Below are 22,780 nucleotides of genomic sequence, written 5' to 3'. Positions count from 1 at the left end.
CCACCACAGGTGCTTGGCACAGAAGCTTGTTTTTCCACACAGCCTGTTTCTACTTCTCTGTAAAACACAGATTTTGCTTCACCACTCTGCTGCCACACAGGACAGCCACATCAATCCACACAGAACGAGGAGCAGGTGTGGCTCTCCCTGCTCCATCAGGTCATCAGCTTCTCTTTGTGGCTGCCCTTGGACGTGTCCCTCTCCTCTGTGAAAGCACACGTAATCCCCAGGCAGAAGGGGCACGCAGAGGCACGTAATCCCCAGGCAGACAGGCACAGGGAGATGAACTGCTGTGTTCCAGGAGGCAAACAGCACTGACAGCAGCACCTGGGTTACCTGGGGAGGGGCTGCAAGTCTGCCAGGAGACACCTGACCACCCTGCGCTGGCAGAGCCAGGGCAGGTGAGAGGGGTGAGCAGGTCCTTGTGAAGACATTCTCAGTGGTATCCCTTCCCCAGGGGTGTTTCTACCACGAATCCTCCCAGATCTGCTGGTTCCACTCCAGGCTCAGAGCTGGCTGTGCACTTCACGCTTGGAAAGCTCAGAGGAACACAGACATCCGTCTCATCACGTAGCTCCAGAGAGGCACCACAGACAGGAGAAACAGCCACAGCTCCAGAGCATCACATCCTCAGTCCCCCTGGAAAGCTGGGAGGCCTTGACCAGTGACTGTCCTTTGGAAGAGGACTGCAGGAACTGGAAATACTGAGAAATAAGTGTCTCTCTTCCATCCTTGCTCATAAATATCAAAGCAAAGAAGCTTGCACACTGCAGGTCACAGAGACCTTCCTCCTGGGAGAAGTAGTGGAATTAACATTTTGGTTTGGAGCTGGGATAGAAAATGCTCACATGGACAGATGCCCTGATGCCAAGCAGCTGACCTAAAGCTAAAGACTCTCCACTACAACCCATAAATTATATCAACACTTAGAGTCTTAGCTGGCAATCCTAAGTGTTAGCAGACAAGCACTGGTACACAACACCTCAAAATAAATGCCAAAACACCCAGAAATATGAAATGCTGGGACTCAAACCCAAGATCAACATGACACCAGCATCTCAAAGAGATTTCTATCTGCACAATAGCCTCAGAATCATAACCCATGCAGTGGGGGAAGCCCAGGAGACAAGTTCTACTTACCCACAGAGAACTTACAGACTAAATACTTAAAGAAACTTTTTTCTCAGCAAGGCAGAGACTGAGAAACAGCATCTTGCCTCAAAGCCATCCACAACTCCTAATTCAACCTTTCCCAGTAAAGTAAGCAGAAGTCAAGCTCACAGGTCAGATAGGTAAGGTGATGTTCAAAACATACCCAGCATTTCTCCAGGGTTAGGAACATGCAATGTATTTCTCCAGAAGATGACATTTTAGAAAAACATAATTGCAATGCAAAGCTATTACTGGAAAAGCCCTGGATTTACTGAAAGCTCTTTAGAAATAAAACAGAATGGAAGGTCTCAATTGCTTTCTGGACACTGCAGGGTTCAGATTATGCATCTCAAAAACATTTCTCCCTGGGGAAAGCATGCAGACATTTTTTTAAGCAGTACCACTACACTGCAGGGATGAAAGGAGCAGAGCCCTGGTTTACTGAGTCACAACCTCCTCCTGACCCAGAGGGGAGCACCAGCTTCCCAGGACCCAAACTGGATCCCTGCTTCCCAGAAATCCCTGGCATCCTGCTCCAATCTGCCAGCAGCAGCCAGGACTGACCAATTCCCTCTGCAGCCTCTCACCTCACCCCACGAGCATCACCACTGCTCCAAAGGCACCAACCACAGCTCTCTGAACAGCCAGAATGGGACATCCCAGCAGGACAGCAATTCACCACCCTGCTGGTGACAGCCACACCTCTCCCTGCACAGACTGGGGTGGCACCAGGATGCTCAACCTCCCTGTAAGACTCATCAAGGCTGGAGCACACATGAGCATCGGGCAGAGCATGCTCTTCCTCCTGGAGCTGCTTCCTTCCCAGCTCAGAAGAAGCTGTGACTATTCATCTTGTCCCTTGCAGGCTGTTGGCAGGTCCTGGGCAGTGCTGTGCCTGACACAGCCTGGTGCCTGGGCCATAGGAAGTGCCTCTCCCATGGCAGATGGACCAGACAGTCTGCAGGATGCACACAGAGCCCAGCTGGGTTTTGTCACTGAGGTTTCCCTTCTTCCCCTGCCCTCCCATGAGTAAGGCACAGAGACAGAGGAAAGGTTTGCACCTGGGCTCTGTCACAGCCCCCTCTCAGGGAGGAAACAGCAACAAAGTGAAAAAAGGAAAAACAGAGGGAAAAAAACAACCAAACAAGGGAGGAGGAAGGAAAGGAAATACATCTTTTGGATGAGGAAGCACCAACTCTGGGCACTGCCAATCCTCAGAGCAGAAAGAGCAGAGGGTTTGACCCTGGTGACTCAGAGGAATAATAATAAGTGTTACCTCCCCAGCGAGGAAGTGGGCTTTGTCACGTGTGACCTCTCCCTCATGCACAGGGGAAGACAGCAATTAGTGCCACCCCCACAAGGCAAGTGCAAATTACAGCTGTGGAAGCCTCTGAGCTGCCTGCTCCCATCTCCACAGACAGCTCCCTGCACTGCATCCCACGGCTGGTGCAGAGCAGGAGATTGTCAGGCTGGATCTGATCCTTCCAGCAGCATCACTGCACCTTTTCCAGGCACCCTTCTCCAGGACTCAGCCCTCAGGGGTTTGTCTCCAGCTGCCCCTCCAGCAGTCAGTCCTTTGACTTACAGACGGATTTTTCCAGATGAGGGAGCAGCCCAAAATTGACAATTTGCTCTAAGTTGTTTTCTCAGCTTCCCTGTGCATGAGAGAGACTGAAATGGGAAGTGTGTGAGTCCTGATACCTGCAGGCTGTGGCAGCTGCAGTCGAGCTGTGCTCACAGAGCACCCTTCAGCATCCTCCTCCACTTTCAGTGGGACAGAGCAGAGTCCAAGCCCCCTCCACCTCGGGGCTGTGCTGCTGCTGTGTCTGCCACCAGCACACGAAGCCACCAGCATCCCAGACTGTGCCAGAGCCCCTTCCACCCTCCAGCTCCAGTGCAGTGTGAGGAAGGAGCCAAAGGGTTAAACCTCTGTGAGGAGGGCTCTGTGTATGTGTCTGCCTGCGTTTCAGTACTCATCTCAGTCACTTTGCTTCCTGCCTTGGTGCTGTGCCAGCAAGAGGTCCGGGCCAGCAGCACACTTCCTTCTGACAGACACACAGACACACACACACAGAGGGTGCCACCATCCCTCCCCACCCAGGAACCTCTCCAAAGCTGGCCCTGCAGCCAAGGGAACACTCACCAGCTCCACCTGGGGACCCAGCCCTTCCAGGATCCGGTGGGCAGCCTCCGCCTTCTTCTGCAGGTAGGGAAGGGGAGAGGAAGGAAGAAAAAAAAAAAAAAAAAAAGTTATTTGTGCCATTCGGTTACAAGGTGCAGCGCTCTGCTCCAGCTCTCCCCTCTGCTAAAACCACTTCTCAAACCTCCACAGAGCCGTCACAAATCCCATCCCTGCCTCAGAGGGGCTGCAAAGGCTCAGCTCAGCCTCTGCACCCGCAGCAAACACCCGTGGGTGAAGAACGGCTCTGCCACTCGGCTGATCATGACTTCAGAGCAGCAGAGCTGTGCCCAGGGGTGACCCAGAGCCCTGACCCCTCTGGGTGCCAGGCAGGGGGATTGTGCCCGGTACCTCTGCGCGCCTGCCCTGCCAGGAGGAGGAGGAGGAGGAGGAGGATGAGGGCGGGCAAACCAGCACGCACGCAGAGATGATGATGCCCTTTCTAGGATTCATCGCTTGACGAGCATGTGATCATTAGAGTTGAGCTGCCCTTGGCTCCTCGTCGCGCTGCTCTCGCTTCCCTCCCCTCCCTGCCGCAGAGGAGCCCTTCCTCATCCCCTCCCACCCCCGGCCAGGCTACCTAGTGCTTATTAAAGGCAAAAAAACCACCCAGGAACACGTGTCAGGGGCTGTGCAGTGGTTACTAATTAAACAGGCCTGAAAAAAAAAAAAAAAAAGAAAAAAAAAAAAAAAAAAAAGACATGGGTTGGCTGTAGCGGGAGTCTAAATAAAAGATGACATTTTCAGTAAACAGCACTTCCTCGCAAAGCCAGGCTGTTCAGGGGGGTTACTGACAGTCCAATAAATCCAGATCGCTGCACGCTGCCGGCACCACGGGCTGAGCTACAGCCAAATACCTGGCAGTGATGGGGAGGAGGAGATGGATTTTCAGAGGTTCAGGTAAAATAGGTAGGTTTTATTTTGGAGTAAGGGAGATAGAAAATCCCCAGCTGCCTAAAACAGAGAGCTGAGCCCCAGACCTGGGGAGCAGGGGTGGGCTGGGGTCTGCGCTCCTGGCAGAACCAGGGGGGCTTGGCAAAGTTCCCCCAGGGCAGGGAAGGGATTTCAGCTCTCCAGCATCAGGCACAGCTCTGAGTTTCCCAAGGATTGTCTCCCCAAAGGCTGGCACACAGCCCTGCTGCTTTTCCCCACATCCACTCCCATGGAGGGTTTCTGAAAGTTTCATCTGTCCCCCAACTGCTGGCTGGTCCTCATAAGCAGCTGTAGGTGCGCAGACTGCTCACCAGGGCCTTGTGCATCACACACAGTCTGATCTGCACACAAACACTTTGCAAGAGTCACCCCAAGCAGCTGCAGGGGTCACCCTGCCCGTGCTGGGGCTCAGACCCCACTCAAATGGCTCTGGCCAAACCCAGCCCTGTCCCAGCTGCAAACCTGCAGCAGGTGTCCCCCTGCATGACCAGGACAGGCTTCCAGGTCCTGCATTTACTGCACACTCAGGAGGACACAAAGCTCTTGTGCAGTTTATAAAGTGACTTAAGGATGGGGTTCACAGATGTCACCATCACTGTGACACCCACCTGACTCTGGGAATGAGCCAAGTCAGCCCAGGGAACTGCTCCTTGGAAAAATACATCACACAACAGAGAACTCTGAGCCAGAGCTGAATATCTTGGCCTTCACGAGCAATAAAATCTGCCGACCTTGGAGATCAGCGCTGTGGCATTAAAAAGTCTTACAGAATTAAAACTGGGGTTAAGATTTTCAGGCAAGGATCACTAAAACTGCTATAAACAATCCACATCAGGAGCCAAGAGAATAATTTGGCCAATGCCCTCCTGCCTGCCATTGGTTGCTGGTGAGCAGGAGGCATCAGCTTACCAAAAATTTTTTGATGTGCACCTGGGACAAAAAGCAGCAAACTAATTAACTGCATTCTGCATAATTATGGGTAGAAGATTGTAGCCTCACTCAAGGCAGACAGTCCCACCACAGGCCTGTTCTCCTGTGGAAGATGCCCTGGCAGCAGGGATGGCACAGCAAGGGACTGGTGATGCTGCATGTTCCTGTGTACCATGAGATTAACTTCAAGAAAAAGCTGAGTATATTCAGCCTGCTGCATTTGCCACGTTTAGACAACTTAATGAGACAAGCCAGAGGCAAACCACCACAGGCAGAACATGTGGCGAATCAAGAAGAATGACATAATTTGTCTTGCATTAACCAAGTGCAATATACACGTCTCCAGAACGAAAGATCAGGAGGAGAAGCTATTCCGAGCACGTCATATCTTTGTACGTACACAAAGAAATGCCTCTATCTTGAAAGCTGCCCAATTAACACTTGACACCCACTGTAATTGCTGATGCTCCTTGCTGCCTTTATCAGATCATAGCAGAACCATAATGAGCTGTCTGAAAGGCCTGGCAGCCCGAGGTGAGAGCTGGCAGCCGAATTGGGAAGAACATAAAACACCCAGCAGAAGGTTCCCACCACGCTAGGGCTCATCTCTGAGGACAGACAGACACAGGGAGGGGGTTCCTGCCTAGGGACCAGCAAGCCAGAAGCCTGACTGGAGAATTTATGCAAACCTCAAACTGTTCAGGTACAAAGGCAGCCCCCCAGGCCCTTCTGCAGCAGGGGAACCTTTGCTAAAGACCATCAGCAGTCCTGGTAAATCCTTCCCCTTCCAAAGGCATGGCCACCTAGGACTTGGCTCCAATACTGATTTAGTGATGGACCCTGCAGCAGAAAACCACAGGGTTCATCCTACATCTGCTGAATGACCCCAGCAGTGCCTGCATTCCTGTTGTTTAACAGAAGGAAATTTATCAAGAAGCAAACCCAAGCCTTTACCACTAGTGAGTACATGAAGATCCTCACCACTTGTATACTTGTACAGTCCCACTGCAGCTTCCCAGCAAGCAGGCAGAGACCCCTTTTCTTGATCTGGCAAGGAATTGCTTCAGCAGAGGAGTTCATGAAGGACCCTCCAAGTGCATTTTTGGAGGGATCAGTGCCTCAAGAAACATGTCTGAACCAAAACCACTGAGGCTGCAGGGCCCACAGACCCAGAAGAGAACCCACAGAGCTATCAGGCAGCAGCATTTGCCCTACAGAACCTGTCTCCCCCTGGGCAGGGACACAAACCATGCTCTTACCCCAGCTCATGCTCCTCCAAGGGGCCTGGAGCTAAGGAGATCTTCACCAACAGCAAAAACCTCCCTGCAGACTAGAGAAATCTTCATTCTCGCCTGAAGAGCATTTGGCTTCCAAAGCAAACTCCAGCCCCTTGCTTTTCCTTTGAAGACACTTAAAATAGGCTTGGGAGGGGAAAGCGGGCAGGAGAGCAACTTCCCGGCCATGTGAGCTCCCGTGGGGATGACGAGCCAGCCCCACGAGGCAGCAGAGCCACCGAAACCAGGGGAGGGAGAGCCTGGGATTTTGCGTGGGCTCTCCTTAAAGCGAAGTTTAAAAATGGAAGAGAAGGAAACACAGGAGTTATTTTGAGAAAGCGGATCTGAAATTAGGAGGCGGCACTTTGTTGGACCGACTCCAGCCATGGCTCCATGCAGCACAAAGCTGCTGCAGCTGAACCGTGCTCCCGGGGTTATTTATAGCATCCCGTAGGCAGCAGGGCTGGGGAATGGGAGGGTTTCTCTCTCTTTGGGACCAGGCATGTCCTGCACACAGATATGCAGAGCTCTTCCAGAGGCAGGAGCCTGTGCACAGGATGGTGCTGGGAAAAGTTCCTGTCCTGGCAGCACATCCCGCGGGCAGGCGGGGCTGTGGGAGCAGCACGGCACAGAGGCAGGCTGCAGTGGGATCTTGTTTAAAGCAAAGTTCAGGAGAAGTGTGGCTGAAGTCAGCAGAAATCACGGAAACCCTCAGGCAAGACACCTCTCTGCATGCAGCAGAAAGCAAACAGCACAGCCAAAATGTGCTGGGACCAAACCACAACCTGGCAATGCCCGTTCCATAGGGAAAGATTTTCACTCCTACAACCACTATTTTTTTCTCTCCTTTAAACCTCAGCGTGCTCTCTCTGAGAGCCAAACCACCCCAGCAATCTGCTGCCCTCCACACAAAGCAGGTGGGATGATCCCCAATGAAAGCAACACTCTTCCCTCTCCATCTCCTGCAGGCATGGACACCACAGTGCTCTCAGCAGACCAAGAATGGTCTCCCTCCACCCTCCCTGGGCTCTCCTTGAAGCCAAATGCCCTGAGCACCAGGGAACCTTGCTCAGCCTCACTGGCTTGGTCAGCCCAGGGGCTGATGCTCTCCAGGGATGCTCAGGAGATGCAGCTGCCCTGCCTGTGCTGAGCTGGAGCCACCTCCCCACCACCCCAGCACTGTCCCCAAGGCTGGGGCCAGCAGGTGATGCACTGGGGGTTACAAATGACTCATCACAAATAGTAAGAAAACAGAGGAAATGTTGACGTTGGAGCTGTGTGCTCACACCAGCTCACACCATTCCCGTCCGCCCCGCACAGAGTGTGACAAAACCACTCATCTCAGCTACTGCTGCTCTCTGGCTTTGGCTCATCACTGCCAGACAGTTTCAGTCCTTGGTTTGCTCATACCCCACCCATGGCCAGTGGGGGAAGCCCCAGACACAGTTGGGTTTGCACTCTCATCCTGCTCTGCTGTCTGCAGGGCTGGAGTGCCCTTCAAAGCCACACCAAGGTTTAAACCAGCAAGGTTTAGCCACTGCAAACATTCCACCACTGCAAAACTGCTCCAAGTGTTGGCATTGCAGAGAAAGCTTCCAGAAATCCACGTTTTACCCCTGCAGTGGTTACAGGAAAGCTCCAGTCACCCAACCCAAGAGCCAGGGCTGTGATGCAGGGTCTGCCTTCCAGCCCCCAGCAGATTTGGGATCTCTGCAATTCTCATCACTACTCCCCAGACCTGAAAATGCAGGACATGGTCTTTTCTGGTCTGGGCTAATCACAGACAAATCTTCTAAGTCAATATTGGGAACTCCAGATCCTGAAACAGACACCAGGACCATTAAAGAGCCAAAACAAATGGAAGTCTCCTTAAAATCCAATAAAAAATAAAAAGATTCTCAATGACTCCAGGGCAATTGTTTAAAATCTTTTTGGAAATCTTGCTGTCACGCAGAAATGCCAACAGTATCTGAATTCTGGCCTTTCCAGTTTTCCTGTGGACTTTCCAAAAGCCCCTTTTGCATCACCAAGCCCAGATGAGGCAGAATAGAAGTTATCAGAAACAAAAGCAAAACAAACAAGGCCCTTTCATCAGCCAAATACGAAACACCCTCATCCCAGCTACCACGTAAACTAGAATTTGAAAAAAGCCCCGTAGATTAAATGCTCAAAAGCACTTTTACTGTTAAGGTCTTATTTACTGCACCAGCTCGGTGCTGACGAGGCAGGCCCGATTCTTCCCTTTCTCATGTAAATCAGGAGTTCATAGAAAATCAGAGTTCTACAGACATCAAATCCCTGTAGGATCTGAGTCACACTCAGTGTCTGTGAGTAGTTAACGGCAAGCTTATACTTTGCAATGCTAAAAGCCTTCATTTATTTATTCTCTTATTTATGGATGGGGCATTAATGCTTTATGAAGGTATTTGAGGGTAAAAGGATAGCTGGGAACGTGCTCTGCACAGACACAACAGCAGCAGGGGATGGAAGAAGTTCCAAACAGCCCTTTGAATTCCAATTTTACAGCATAATGCTGAATTTATAGATAGATAGCTGTGCCCTTTTGAAGGAACAAGCATCAAGACAGAAAACGAATTAAAATTTAATCTTATTGATTTCCACCAGCTCAATCTCAAGAGCAAGACAGACGCTGCTGCTGCCGCTTCCCCTGCCTGCACTGCATCAAACCCACTTTTCCAGAGAGCTGACAGCAGAGCAGGGATGTGGCTGCTGGCACCCACAGGGGTGACGTGGGGGGACTGGTCCCAGCCCCTGCCAGGCTCTGGTGGGTCACAGCACGAGGTGTCCCCTCCCTGGCACGGGGATGTCACGCCACGTCCCGACGCGACCTCCGGCTCGGCGATAAATGGGAGCAATGTTTCAGAGGGAGCTGAGTGAGCTGGTTTGCAGGGACATGAGCATGGAGCTGCTTGTTGGCTGCTGGCCTCTGAGCAGGAGTCCTGCTGGCTCTGGTGCATCTGGCTAGCAGAGAGCTGGGCATGGCCATCTGTGGGCTCCCATGTGGCTCAGAGAGATGGCACACGGAACTCTGTGTGCACATAGGCAGGAATTTTTGGGACACACAGGTGACTTGGAGGAGGATTCACTCAGCCAAGCCATGCTGGGTCCTCCAGGACACACTGCCAAGGAGAGCTCAGATCCCAGGGAAGGCACAGAGCACTGCTGCTCTCCTCCCTGGGCTTAGCAAGGGACCTGGAAATTTCCATTTAAAGCACAATAACAGCTTCCAGCCCAGGTGTGTTCAATTGATTTCAAGGGAAGCTGGATGCAAGGAATCCCGTGAACGCCCAGTGGAATAAAGCTACAGCTAAAAATACACACAGATGATCTGTCCTGGTTATGGGGATTTGAGGTAGAAGAAAGGTAAATTCTGTTGATACAATAACACATCTCAGAGGTGCAAATTAAAGCCCTGGAGGAGGCTGTGTCACACAGCCACCACCTCTGAGGTGCCAGACCCAGCAGAGATCAGTTCTATTCCTCAGAGAGAGACACGAAAATCATTCACAGGGTTTAATTTAGGAGATCCCCAATGCCTCCATCACTGGATCAATCGAGGCATCCATCCCAGCCTGATTTCTCCAGGCAGCTCTGTGCTACCCTGCCAGCTCCCAGCTCCTGGAGAAGACCCCTGAGCACCCTGCAGCCAAAACTGTCCCCTGAGTTTCCCATGACACTTTTCAAAGAAAACGCTTCTGAAAACAGGACTCAAATGCTTCTGACAATGCTGCTCACTGTTCTCAGGTTAGTCCACAGACAGTACCAAAAACCTTAACTCCCATTCTCATAAATCCTTTCAGAAATGGTACAGTCAACACTTATAGCCAAAATTTTGGCTCTGACACAAAAACGTGTGTTTTTCTGTATTATGCTGTGAAGATTTCCCAAGAAGTACATTTTGGGTGCAACTTCACATCCTATCTTTGGGCACAAGAGAAAATGGTTTTGGTCAGCCCTTAGCAGGGAAAAAGGCACTTGGATCTCCAATATCAACTGCTCCTCTACAATCCAAGCCCTCTAAAAGATTCCCAAATGCAACCACAGCCTCACAGCCCAGGATTTGACTGCAGCTTAGAGCAGCTTCTCTCTGCTTTACCCAGCAGAATCTGTACAGTCACCTTTTTTTTTTTTCTTTTCTGGAAATCAATTACATGTCCAGCAGAGTGTAGCAAGAGGGGATTACAGGTCACATTTTCCATAATTATCCTCTCTGACACCGAGGAACTTTTCAAATCATACGCGTTAAGTAGGTCATGAGAGGGAACAGCAGCATGATGGGCATTTAGCATCAGAAAACCCGAATTTGGAGAAAATCTGACACAGTCCAGCACCACCCTCATCCCAACCCCTCATCCATACACAGCACGGTGGTGAGAAAAATATATAGACTTCCCTGATGAACCATAAGCTAAAATTAGAAACCATTCACGCCTGCAAAGCCACAGCTATCGCCAAAAGGAAAGTAGGTCACAGAATGGCTGGCTAACTTGATTTTCCGGCTTTTCTAGCGGCTCTGTCCTCACGTAACCCCTCCTCTCCCATGGTTCTGGTCTCTCCTTTGTTCGGGGTATGAGTGCTGGCAGTGTGTGGCTCCGGCACGGGCTGGCAGGAGCGGTGGGAACGGGCACGGGCTGGCTGCAGCACAGACCCCAGCTTCTCAAAAGCCAAGCCAGAGCCAGAGAGAAGCCCCTCCACGAAGCTGCTGCCTCCCACCTGCTCGGGGATTGGCACAAGGGATGGATTTCTGCCCCTTCCACAACGTTGCTCTTTAAAGATCGTTTCAGGCTCTGCCAGCACTTCTGGGGTGCTTTCCTTTCTCGCCTCCTCCTGAGGCCTGAATATCCTCTTTTTATTTGCATTTCTTAGCGTGCACTGCCTCCCTCAAGCAAGCCACAAGCCAAGTGATGCGAGTAAATCTGGCTTTCCTTCCCTTTGTGCATGGGCTGGAGCCCTGGCTCAGCCCTTACCGACGCCTTTCCCACAAGTAGACCTCCAGGCATCAACTTCACTGCTTTTCCACGGCACAGAAGAGGCAGAAAAGCTTAAAATTTGGCTCAGTGACCTTCCTCGCTCTAAATCAATACATTTCTATCCAGCTTGCAGTCCTTTGCTCCTTCCAGCTCACCTTGCAATTAAGTGTAAAGCTGCAGGTCAGCACAGGAGTTCTGGGTACATCCACAGACAGCTGGAGGATCTGCTGCCATCAAACCACAGCCGACCACCAGCCACTCTTTTCCACCACAATCTCAACTGACTCTGATCCCAAGACCCAGCTTTCCTCCTCCGGGCCCCAAAGGAAGAGCAGCCACCACTAAAATGCATCCCAAACATTCAGTACATGAGTGGCTGAAAGCTGAGCCTGTGAATATTCTTCAGCAGGGCAATTTCATCCTGGCTCCCACCCTTGTGACTGGAGCCTGGGCTGACAACACTCAGCACTCCCTGCCCCTGGCAGACCCAGCTCAGCTCTCCCTGCTCTGGAAAGGATCCTTCCATCCCTCAGCTGTCACAGCTGGCCATGATGCTGTCAGCTCTCAGTCACCCACAGACAGATCCTGTCCTCTCCAAAGGAGGAACCTGCCTGCAGCCTGCTCTGGTTTCTGCCAAGCCAAAGGGAAGGTTCTTGGTTGGAGTGTCCTGCCCACAGCTCCTAGACACGACACACGAGGGGACTTTACAAGAACACAGAACAATTGTTTGCCCATCCCTGGGATAATTCAGACATGAACACAGAGCCAGCTCTGAAATTACACACACCTTTGGTGTCCAGTGTGACCTCTGCTTGCTGGGCACCCATCACAAAGGTTAATGGTGAAACTCCTGAGATCAGCCCAGAACTGCCCAAGGGACACCACCAGCCCTGAGCACTGTGTGTGGCAGTGTCCCAGGTGTTACGGCCATGGACTTGCCAGGAGAAATGTAGAACTCCATGTTTGCCCTCCACAATCTCTGCCATCACCCATGGGACAGGGCAGAAACGCCAAGGGACCACCCTGAGTGGTGGTGAGGCTTGGAGAGTAGATCCTGTGTGACCCTTCTGCTGGCATGGGCAGGGACAAGAGGTGACAAAGCAGGACAGGGGGGTGGCAGGACACCCAGCTCCAGCTAATGGGGACTGCTACAATGCAGGCTGTTGGGGAGGAGATGGATGAAGATCACCTTTCCCTCCCAATCACCATCACCCATTTCTTCCCCTTTTATGTGGTTCAGCTACACAAGGAGGATGGGGCTTAAACGAACAGGAATAAAAATTTTTGAGAGTTCACTTTTTTTGAGCCTCCCCCCTTGCACAGGAGGCACAAGCTATCTAGTCCAGGACCTCCAGAGAGGGCACTTGGTGGTGAGAATGGCTTTGAGGAGCACTCAGCACCTGCCCAAAGCCCAGGGCTGTGAAGCCATCACCAGCTGGCGCTTGCTAATGCTTCAAACACATCGACCTCAGCCTTCACCCACTCACACAACAGACCGTGCCAGCGCTGGGTTTCCTACTGCTCAGGGAGAGCAGCAGATGGAAAAAGGAAAACCAGGAAAATTGCACTGCCTGGGAGAGCAGGGTAGGCGATTTTTTTTTTCTTTTTAGGAGTCAGGCACCTGGATTTCTGCAGCTCCCAGTGAAATCGCAGGCCTCGCAATTCAAAATAATTAGCGACTGGTAGTTTTCCTTTTATGCAAAATCATCCTTTTTATCCAACACCTAAATGAAAATGAATATGCTTGATTATCTACCAAAGGGCCCAATTTCTGAGCATTGCTCCGATGCACACAGCAAAATTCATCTCTCCTCGGGCTGCTGTTACAGGCAATGGCTGATAAATGAGCGGTCAAGGCAGAGCTCCAAAGCCAGGGATGCCAGCCTGACCTTTGTTAATGCTATTTACAGCATCCAATATCCACAAATCCAGCCATGGCTGCATTCACATTTGCTGCTCCAGCCTGGGGGGCTTAGGGGCAGCCAGGAGAGCTCACAGCTGGCTGCCAGTATCAGAGCACCACAGATGTCACCCTCCATCCATGCAGCCCACACACCATGTCAGAGCCCACCCCTTGAGGCAGCTTTCAAGCTGGTTCATTCCCAGGGGGAGAGGTTGAAGCAAATTGTTTAACAGAGAGGAGTCTGAAGCATCTCTTGAGCGCTTCATCTCTAAGGCTGATCACAGGAAACCCCCCAGGCAGGTTCTTCAGAAGACATTAGAGCTCATCCTGACACGGTTCCATCTATCCCACTGCCATGCCCTCCACCCCAAAGGTAACACCCAGGAAAAATCCCCCACCTGATCCTCCCCACCCTGCCCATGGTGGCACGGCACAATCACACATTTGCGCGTCCATCGTTTCCAGACTCACCCTGTTCTCGTCGTAGATGATCTGCACCAAGCTGCGATGTTTGGACTCGATAGGAGGGGGAGAGATGGGTTTTTCAGGCTCTGGTGGTTTGGCTGCTTCTTCCTCCAACTGTTGCTGTGGAAGGAGAAGGGGGAGGAGGAGGGTGAGTCACAGCAAGAAACGCAGCAGTCCCTGTCCACACGAGACTCTCTGTGGTGCCGTGACCGAGGCAGAAACCGCCATGGTAGGAGACTTCCTGCAGCCACGGGCAGGCTGGGGCTGGGGAGAGGGAGGAGAGCTCACAGCAGCCCCAGCCACGCAAGCGCAGCGCTGGCCTGCCCCAGGCACCGGCCCTGTGCTCGTGGGTCGGCGTGGTTTGGGTATGGAGGATGAGGACCTGCCTCAAAGGAGCCTCCTGGAACGGGCCCGAGGCTAGAAATAACGATTTTACTGGGAACACTTAAATGAAACCACAGCTCCTGCCCAGCTCCCTGCTGCTACCTGCCTCTGGAGCTGCTGCTGCGTGCAGGGAGAGGTGGGAGAGCCAGTGGTGATGAGCAAGGCTGCTCTCCACCCTCAGCTTCACCTTGCAGTGGAGTGGGTGGAGGACATGCCTTGGGATGACGGTTCTCCATCCAATGACTCCGGCACCAGCCAGCCCTGCGCTCCGGAATATCACCGTGGTCAGCAGCTAAACCTGACATTCCCCCTGAGCTCCTTCTCTCCCAGCACTGTGAGGTGGGAGGAGGCATCCCAGCCCTTGCTGTGAGTTTGAGGAACTGCTCAGCTGAAAGAGGAAATCACAGATTCCTGCAGGCTCCTCCTGGGGCCAGCCTGAGAGGAGGGAGAGCGCAGCCGAGCGCGGCAGCTGCGGGGCAGCACAGGCACGGCAGAGGGAGAGGCTGTCAAAAAACGCTGAGGATTTTTTCCCTGCTAGGCTCTGAATCTCCAAATCTTTGTGATTTTTTTTTCCTGCAGCTAAAGCATCCCCTGTTGAAGCACGAGGAAAATCAAGCGATTGTACTAGGGAGAAAATGCAGCTGGGACTTGTCTTAGAGGGGAGCACATCACTGACTTCCCAGGGACAGCGGCAGCTGAGAAGAAGGTGAGCATCTATTCCTCCTCCCCATCATCTCTGCTCCTGCTGCTGACACCCTCAGCACACCAGGGCAGGAGGATGCACTTGGGATGAACCCAAGAAAGCACTTAAGCACCCAGACAGGTCTAATGGCTTGGCTGAGAAAACTCTCACTCCTAAAACTGTGTTTCAGTGGATGAAGCACCCCGTGCTGTGGACTCCAGCTCCTCACAGGTGGACACCTCTCCTCAAAAAGGGAAAAGCAGCAGTGCAGGAAACACCAAAACACAGCCAAAACCCCTGGTGCTGCTGGCCAGAGTGGGGAGCAGGCTCTGGCAGTGCACCCTATCACACATCCTCACTCCCATGGGATCAACTCCAAAAACTCCAAAGAACAAGTCAGCAAAAAGGATCAGATACATCTACTTCTGTTGGGGGAAATATTTGTGTATTAAAAAAAAAAGTCAAAGCATCCAAAACTTGGCTATATCCTTCTGGAAAGCCACAAAAATTCTGCCAAGTGGTCGAGTGTGCAGCGAGGGATTTCAGACGAGAGGGTTTGATGGCCTATCAGGAAACCAAAGTTTGCCACTAAGTGGAGGCTCATTAAAAACAGCTCATTAGAAGAAGAAACACAGATCTAATTATAGTTGAAATACAGCAGAGAATTAAACTCCACTCGCTGTGGAGTAGCACTGTATGGATATTAAAGGGCCAGATGCTGGGGTAAGGATGTGAGGAGGGGCTGGAGGCAGCACACCTGACTGCAGCCTGCCACAGCTACTCCTGGGAGCCGTGGGAAATGGCAAAGCAAAATAGGTCAGGGTTCCCAGACAGGGACAAAATGCATTTCTTAAAGGTCTGCCACAAAAGCCAGGCTGGGACTGTGACCTTTGCAGGATGAAAGATGAGTCTTGATGGCTCCATGCTCCCTCCCTCCTCTCCCAGATGGAAGACAGGGCAGCAGTGCTGAAGGGAAATAAGATGCTGGTTCCCACAGCATCCACAGACCAAATATTTCCAAGTGGAAGAGGTGCCCCCTCCAGGAAAGAGACCCTTTGCCAGAGAGGGCCCAGTGCAGGCTGCAGCCCTGGTGGGAAGGTGGGTGGTGTTTCAGGAATGCCCCATCCCTGCATGCACATGACACCTGCCAGGTGAAGCCAAGGCTGTCACACACACCCAGCCGCCACCACTGAGTGTGGGCAGAGCAGAGCCTTCCAACCACAGGGCAGCACTGAAAACCACTTTTCAGAGAGCACAGGAAACTCAGCCTGATGGAAGGGGAAGCCCTGGAGCTCTTCCACCCAGGCAGCTCCACCTCCATCACCAGGTGGGAGTGTTGTACTCCCGGAGAGCCCTGGGCTGAGCTCAGCGCCGCTGCAGGGAACAGCCCAGCAGTTCATTCCTCCTTCAGCTCCCCGGTGCTGCTGCCAGGAATAAATGCATAAGGATTATCCTTCCCTGTCAGGAAGAGGGGGAGAGAGGACTCAGCGAGAGATTGAGGCACATATGGCGCATGAATGAGCGGGGGATGGCTGACGGAGGTGGCCTCCTGCCAGGGGTGTGCAGGGTTTGGGGAAGGTTTCTCAGCTTGCTGAAGACATTTGCTTCTTGCAAAGTCCAGGCAGAGCCTTCCCTGCCATTTTTGGAACAGCCAGAAAGAGAGAGATGGTGGATTGTGGTTGGTTGGGATTTTTTTTTTTAATTTTTTTTTTTGCACAGCCTTTCCATACAAGTGTATTTAATTACCCTGAGAAGGCCTCCCAAAGACAGAGGGGAAAAGCATTAGGATATTCTGGCTGCACACGATTTCTCCCCTGCTCCACTGACGTTCCTGCAGGAGCAGGATCTGTTCCAGGCTCGCTGCTTTCCCTCACTTGTGCTCCTGCACTGACAGCTCGGATGCACAGATGCACAAAACGTTCCTGGAGCATCTCGGACAGGACCCCTGCTCCAAAAACACTTCTTCCCAGATGTGCTAGCTCTGCTGGAGGACTGGGATGGGGAAGGCTCCAGCCAGAGGGGGATGGAGGCCATAGTGGGGGGGTCAGTTTTGCTGCCATATGACTTTGCCACCATGTGCCAAAAAAAGAAAAAAAAAATAGAATAAAAGGAAGGGAGGGGAAACTTTTTCTGCCAACAGCCACTTTCACCTTCTCCATTTAACAGAGCATTTTTGTGGGCAGGAAGAATCATAAAATTCGTTCATAGGGAAGAAATAAAGCAAGTGAGCAGCCAACAATAAAACCTCATTTCCTCACGGAAAGGACAGTTTGATTTTTAACAGTGAGCAGCAGCAGCTCCTCAGCATCCCTGACAAGTCAGGCAATGGATCATCAGAGCTGTCAGTCCTCCCAGCTGCCATGGGAGGGACCTTCCCTGCCCTGCCAGGCACACCTCCCACTTGGGAAGCCCTTTTCCAGAGCAGGAAATGACCGTGGTTTGCATCTCTTTCCTCAAATGTCAGTGAAAAACCATGGACCAGACTGCCAGGTGGGAGAGGACACCAACATTTTGTCTGAGCTTCCTCAGAGGGAGAGGGGAAGGGCTCCCAACAAAACCAGCAAGAGGAACCTCTGTGGTTGCTCCAGATGTTCCTCTGGGAGCTGGCACACAGGGCTGCTCCTCACACCCCCAGCACAGCTGCCCCTGCCCACTCAAAAAAAAAAAGTCCTTCAAATTAATTAAGCCATATTGTTTGAAAACAAAATGAAAATATTCCTGCTTTGTCTTGCAGGATAGATTGGAAGTGTGTTTGGTATGGGAAAATATAGATCTGATGGGGAAGAGCAAGTGCATGCTCATTCTCAAGATGCTTCAACACCCCAAGCAGAGGTTTTGCTCCATTCCTAAATTCCTACTGTAGCTACAACCCCTTGGGAAAGGTCATTCCTCTTGGGCACTTTGGGATTAGCAGCCATCAGGGAGTTCAGAAACTCATCCCAAGCAAAGAAAATAAAGCATCCAGAAAAAAAGAGGCAGAGAAGTGATTTGCTTTAAGAAGTGAAAGCCCTTAAGTCTGTGGGTTTTTCACAGACATCCCTGAAGGTTTTGTTATATTAATCTCTTAATGGGTTTATGGTAATTATGTACAGGCCAACACTGAGTGGGCCACCCTTCTACTGGGGAGTGCTCCTGTGCAGGGAAAGCTGCAGCCAGCAAGATCAGATTGAAATCCCTGCTCCAGCACAGCCCTGACTGGAGCTGGATCAGATGCTGCTCAAGGCTGCAGAGCTGGAAAGCCCCAGAGAAAGGGGACTGGATGCACTGGAAGGGCCCTTTGGTTGTTGCAGCAATGTTTTAAACAGCCCAGGACTGAACATTGGCAGCAACAACAGCACTGGGGAGACACAATTGCTGGGAAGGAAAAAGAAAAGACCTTGTGCTACCCTGGGCTGTACAGATGACTCTGACAGCCCAGGCTGTGCTTCCAGCTCTGCTGCTCACCACTTGCACAGGCACTGAGGACACATTTTTCTCTCTCTGATATTCTCTGACATGCAGAGAGCAGCAAGCTGGGTGTCCAAAGCTCCCTCCCTCACCTTGTGACCACCAGCTCCAGTCTGCAGGCACAGCAGGGAGCAGGGACACAGGTGATGCTGCTGCACTGGCACTGCCACCTCCCCTCTGTGGCCATGCAGGGGCAAGGACAGGGCCTGTGGCAGCGTGCAGAAGCAGGGACACGTGTTCCCCTCCAGACCACAGCCTCTTACCTGCTTCTTCTTCAGCTTGGAGATCTGCTGCTCCACCATGGTGATCTCGCGGTCCACGCGGTCCATGTTCTGGATGAGCTCCTCCTTGGAGAGCCGGGCTGGCAGCAGGTCCAGCTCAGTGTCAGGGTGAGCAGGGCTCACAGGAGACACAGGCTCCAGTTTGCCAGGCAGGCCACGATCCTGGGAAGCATAAAACAGCCAGATCATCTCTCTCCCGGGAGACTCTGGATCCTTCTCTCATCCTCCCACAGCTCCCTGGCCTATTCCCAGCCTTCTGAGATATACAAAGCCCTCAAAAAAACCTGCTAGACTGGGGAGTACCAGCTGTCAGATCACATCACAGTGCTCCACAACCTCCAGCATTTCCAAAGAGAACCAGGTTATTCTCCCAGGGACAAGCCAGCAGCTCTTCCTCCTGACAAAGCCTCGGGGGCTTGAACCACCTTGAGTGCTGCTCATGTTCTTACAGGATCAATAAATCCATCCATATTCAGGAGCTCCCAGCACCACTGTCCCTTCAGAGGGCTCAAGGCTACATCTTCTCTGCAAAAATGGGACACCACAGCCACATCCTCCTCGGACAGTGCCACAGAGACAAGAACAGCATGAACCATGCTGAAGGAGAACGGGCTATGAGGGCAGCCCCTGGGAGGAAAGAGAGCCCCAGCTCCTTCATGGCTGTCCTTCCCCATCTCTTCTTAAACCCTGGGGATACTCTGAGTGCTGGATGTTGAATGCATCCATCCAAATATGGAGAAAAAGGGGATAGGTGAGTCAAGATAAAAACAGATAAGCTGACGTTTTTCAAATTCCAGGTGAAGAGGCTCTCAGCCCAACAAGACCCTTCAAGTCAGAGGCTGGAGAGATCAGCAAAACCTCTGTGGCCACGACAGGGCGAGCTCTAATACCTCAGGGCTGATAGAAAACACATGGAAACACCCAGCTTTGCCCCCCAGCAGTACAACAAGTTTGCTGAGCCCATCCAGCTGGGATGGCAGGAGCATCCCACAGCCACAACACCTCCCCTGATCCCACAGCACCTTCCCCTCTGCAGCTCCAGGCTGTGTGCTGGGTGAGCCTGCCCACCAGGGGTGAGTGCACCTGGCATGAGCAGATGTGAACAGCCACTGGCCACACAGATGGGATCACTGCACACCACCATCCCTGACCCAGGACACTCCTCTCTGGCTGCCACCCAGCGCCGTAATTAAAAGTGTAGCTATTCATTTGCTTAGTGAGTGGATGGATTTCTTTTCCTGGAGGGGGAGAGGAGGAGCAGTGGCTCAGTCTGTAACCCTAAACCACTGCCAGGCTGGGCAGCCAGCACTCTGCAGCTGCTGCAAGGGAACGAGTTCACACAACTTTGCCACCTCCATTACAGCAGCCCTGTAGAAAGCCAACACTGTTCTGCACCAACTGAGCACCCTCCCCTCCGTGCTGACACCCCTGAAAGGCCAGGCTGACTCTGCCCAGGCTGTCCTCCTGCTGTGACAGAACTGGGTGGTGCCTTGTGCACCCCTCTGTGCTCCCCCATCCAACCAGGCTGATGGGTGGTGGCTCTGGGTCACTCAGCAGCCCTGCTGCAGCTCAGGCTGAACCTGTGAGTGTGCAGACAGCATCCCAACAGCATCTGCTGAGATGCTGTGGGAGCATCTGCTTTGTCCTATCCCTGCTGGGGACCAACACCCTTCCCACTGCTGCCATCAAGGGACAGAAAGCAAAGGAGCACCCCAAAACCCTCCTCTCACTGTCCTGCCTCTCAAACCCCACTCTCACTGTCCTGCCTCTCAAACCCCACTGTCACTGTCCTGCCTCTCAAACCCCACTCTCACTGTCCTGCCTCTCAAACCCCACTCTCACTGCCCTGCCTCAGCCCCATCCAACCCCAGGAGCACAAAGGCACTGGAAAGGTTAAGCTGGTTGTATCCAGCATCCATTCAGAAAAGCTAGAAGAACATGAGAGCTTTCTGGAGAATCCTGCAGAGAAGATCCCATCTTGTTTTGCTTTCCCAGAATTAGACATCAAAAATGGTCAGTCTGCTGAAGTGAGAAGGTTTTGTGCTTTCCACAACTGGGTTTTTTTGTGGTTTTGTTTTTTTTTTCAAGTCAAGAGGAGCAGGACAACCACAGGAAGCAAAAGATAAATTAGGTGTTCATGAAATCTCATTCAGATTAAGGCACAGGAAGGGGAAGTGGCAGTGACTGGTAGGTGAGTAGGTTTTTCTAAAGGAAAGGAAACTACCTGCCAAAAATTCAGGAGAGAAAGGCTCCTCACTGTGCACATGAAACAAATGATACTTTCTCACATCTGCCAATATGCAGGACAGGGCATCTTTAAACTCCTCCTTAGCACAAAACACCTTGGAAACCTGGTTCCTGATACAACTTTATCTTTTTACCTTGCAGAATCTGAAGCAAAAAGAGCAGCAAAGCTGAGTCAGGGAAATAGCTGCAAATCACAGCACAGACATCACCATCATCTGCTATTAGGAGATGATTACAGCAATAGAGAGAGGCAATGTGTGCCTGGACCTCACATACTGGGCACTGCCACGCCACAAGCACCTCTCTAAATCAACAAAATGACAAGCAGAAAAAAGAAGGAAAAATCAAAACCAAAGGTAAAAAAAAAGAAAGTCTTGTCTGTGTAGTGCTGACATCCAAAAAGCAGAGCCCACAGATTTATGCAAGGCATAAAGAAGCCCTTATAAAAATCACAAAAATGGGTTGGAAAGAGGTTTGCAAAAACCAGAGCATGGGGAAGACCCCAATGGACAGAGATATTTCAACCAGTGCTCTGCTTCCTACAGGTCAAGAAACCATCAAAATATATTTCCCTGCTCCAGACTGTCATCCCCTGAGCTAGTGCAGTGTGAAATGTGAAATTCTCCTTATTAACGTGAAGTCACAGCCTTCCAAACCAGGAAGAGCCGTGAGAGGTGGAATAAATCTGCTGGAGGGAAGAAAACAATTACTGCATTACTCAAGTTGATATTTTCTCAGTAATTATACTGTTTCCATGTGATTTGTTTTTACACACGGCTAACAGCTACTGCAGCTCCCGTTTATCCCTGGCCTTGTTTTGTGATTTATATGATAACAAGGGTGGGTGTGAGGGGGGCAGGGGCTGCACAAACCTCCCCGCAGCAAGAGGAGGTGCTGGCACTGAAGAAAACAATTATCACTGAGGAGGTTGTCAAAGAGCAAGGCCAGGCTTTGGGGAGGGTTTCTTCTACATGTTCAGGAATAAAAATTCCCAACATAATTAATGGAGCAAGCCTGCTATTCGCTATTAAGGAGAGACTTTAAAAACATGCCAGAAAGAGAGGAAGGAAAAGGATGAGCCAAGTGCCTGTTGATGCTTTGAAGAGCAAGTAAATCTCCAGTAAATTTGATGTCCCTGCCTTCAGACACACCAACATCTGGTCCACAAGAAAAGATTACATTGGGAAGCCCAAGCATGGTCCCAGGACACACTGGAACCTGCACCAGCCCATCTCCACCTGCTTATTTTGCTTTATTGACCCAGCTTTGATACTCACAGAGAATTCATGGAGTTGGAGGGATTTAAAAGGGGATCTGCACCCACAGCTGGATGCTGCCCAGCCTTCCTGAAGGGTCATTTTTCTCTTGTCTCAGGAGACAGCAGATCAGTAGCTCTGCTCCATTCTGCACCTAACTCTCCCTGCAAAGTGCATTTTGACCTTGCTGGTCCCTTGACTGCATCAGCTGCCTCTTTAAAACTCCACAGAGGAGTTTCCAAACCTCCCCATCCCATCAGTGTGTCCCAAGAGGACAGAGCAGCTTGGGATGAGCCTCAGCATCCCCAGCACAGCACGCAGTGCCTGCCCTACATATCATCCTTGGTAAAATACCCAGCTCTCTCTCTGCCTCTCTAATCCAGATCATTAGTGATGCTCCCCCAAGCCCAGGACAGAGATTTAGGGATGCCAACATCATCTCTTCCACAGTCTGTTCACTTTCTAATTATCAGCCAGCAGCAGCATTTCCTGCTGGAGCACCAGGAGGGATTAGGAGGTGTTATCTTCAACGCCTGCCCACTCACACATCTCATGTCCTCATGGGCTGCAGAAGATTGCCAAAGCCAGCAGGATGGGCCAGGGCCACTCAATTTGTGCTCAAATTAATTCCCAAAACAACCTCACATGAACCTGTG

At 51.6% G+C, this 22,780-nt stretch overlaps 1 protein-coding gene across 13 annotated transcripts in view; it reads right to left on the bottom strand.

Annotated features, from left to right (window-relative positions):
- NCOR2 (nuclear receptor corepressor 2) overlaps nt 1-22,780 on the bottom strand; it is a 222,099-nt gene that overhangs the window by 92,744 nt on the left and 106,575 nt on the right. For 12 of the 13 annotated variants that reach the window (XM_033075721.1, XM_033075717.1, XM_033075716.1 and 9 more), the window contains exons 5-7: nt 18,604-18,783; nt 13,834-13,947; nt 3,296-3,352 (exon numbers count right to left, since the gene is read on the bottom strand). In XM_033075721.1, the coding sequence (XP_032931612.1) occupies nt 3,296-3,352; nt 13,834-13,947; nt 18,604-18,783 (351 nt within the window). Of the gene's footprint in view, nt 1-3,295; nt 3,353-3,682; nt 3,807-13,833; nt 13,948-18,603; nt 18,784-22,780 lie in introns of those variants that run through there. The other variant, XM_033075722.1, reaches the window with a different exon arrangement.

Source organism: Catharus ustulatus, chromosome 18, assembly GCF_009819885.2.
Source record: "Catharus ustulatus isolate bCatUst1 chromosome 18, bCatUst1.pri.v2, whole genome shotgun sequence".
Lineage (NCBI taxonomy): Eukaryota > Metazoa > Chordata > Aves > Passeriformes > Turdidae > Catharus > Catharus ustulatus.
The sequence above is the reverse complement of the archived record's forward strand: the minus strand, read 5'-3'. Positions and strand labels throughout refer to the sequence as shown.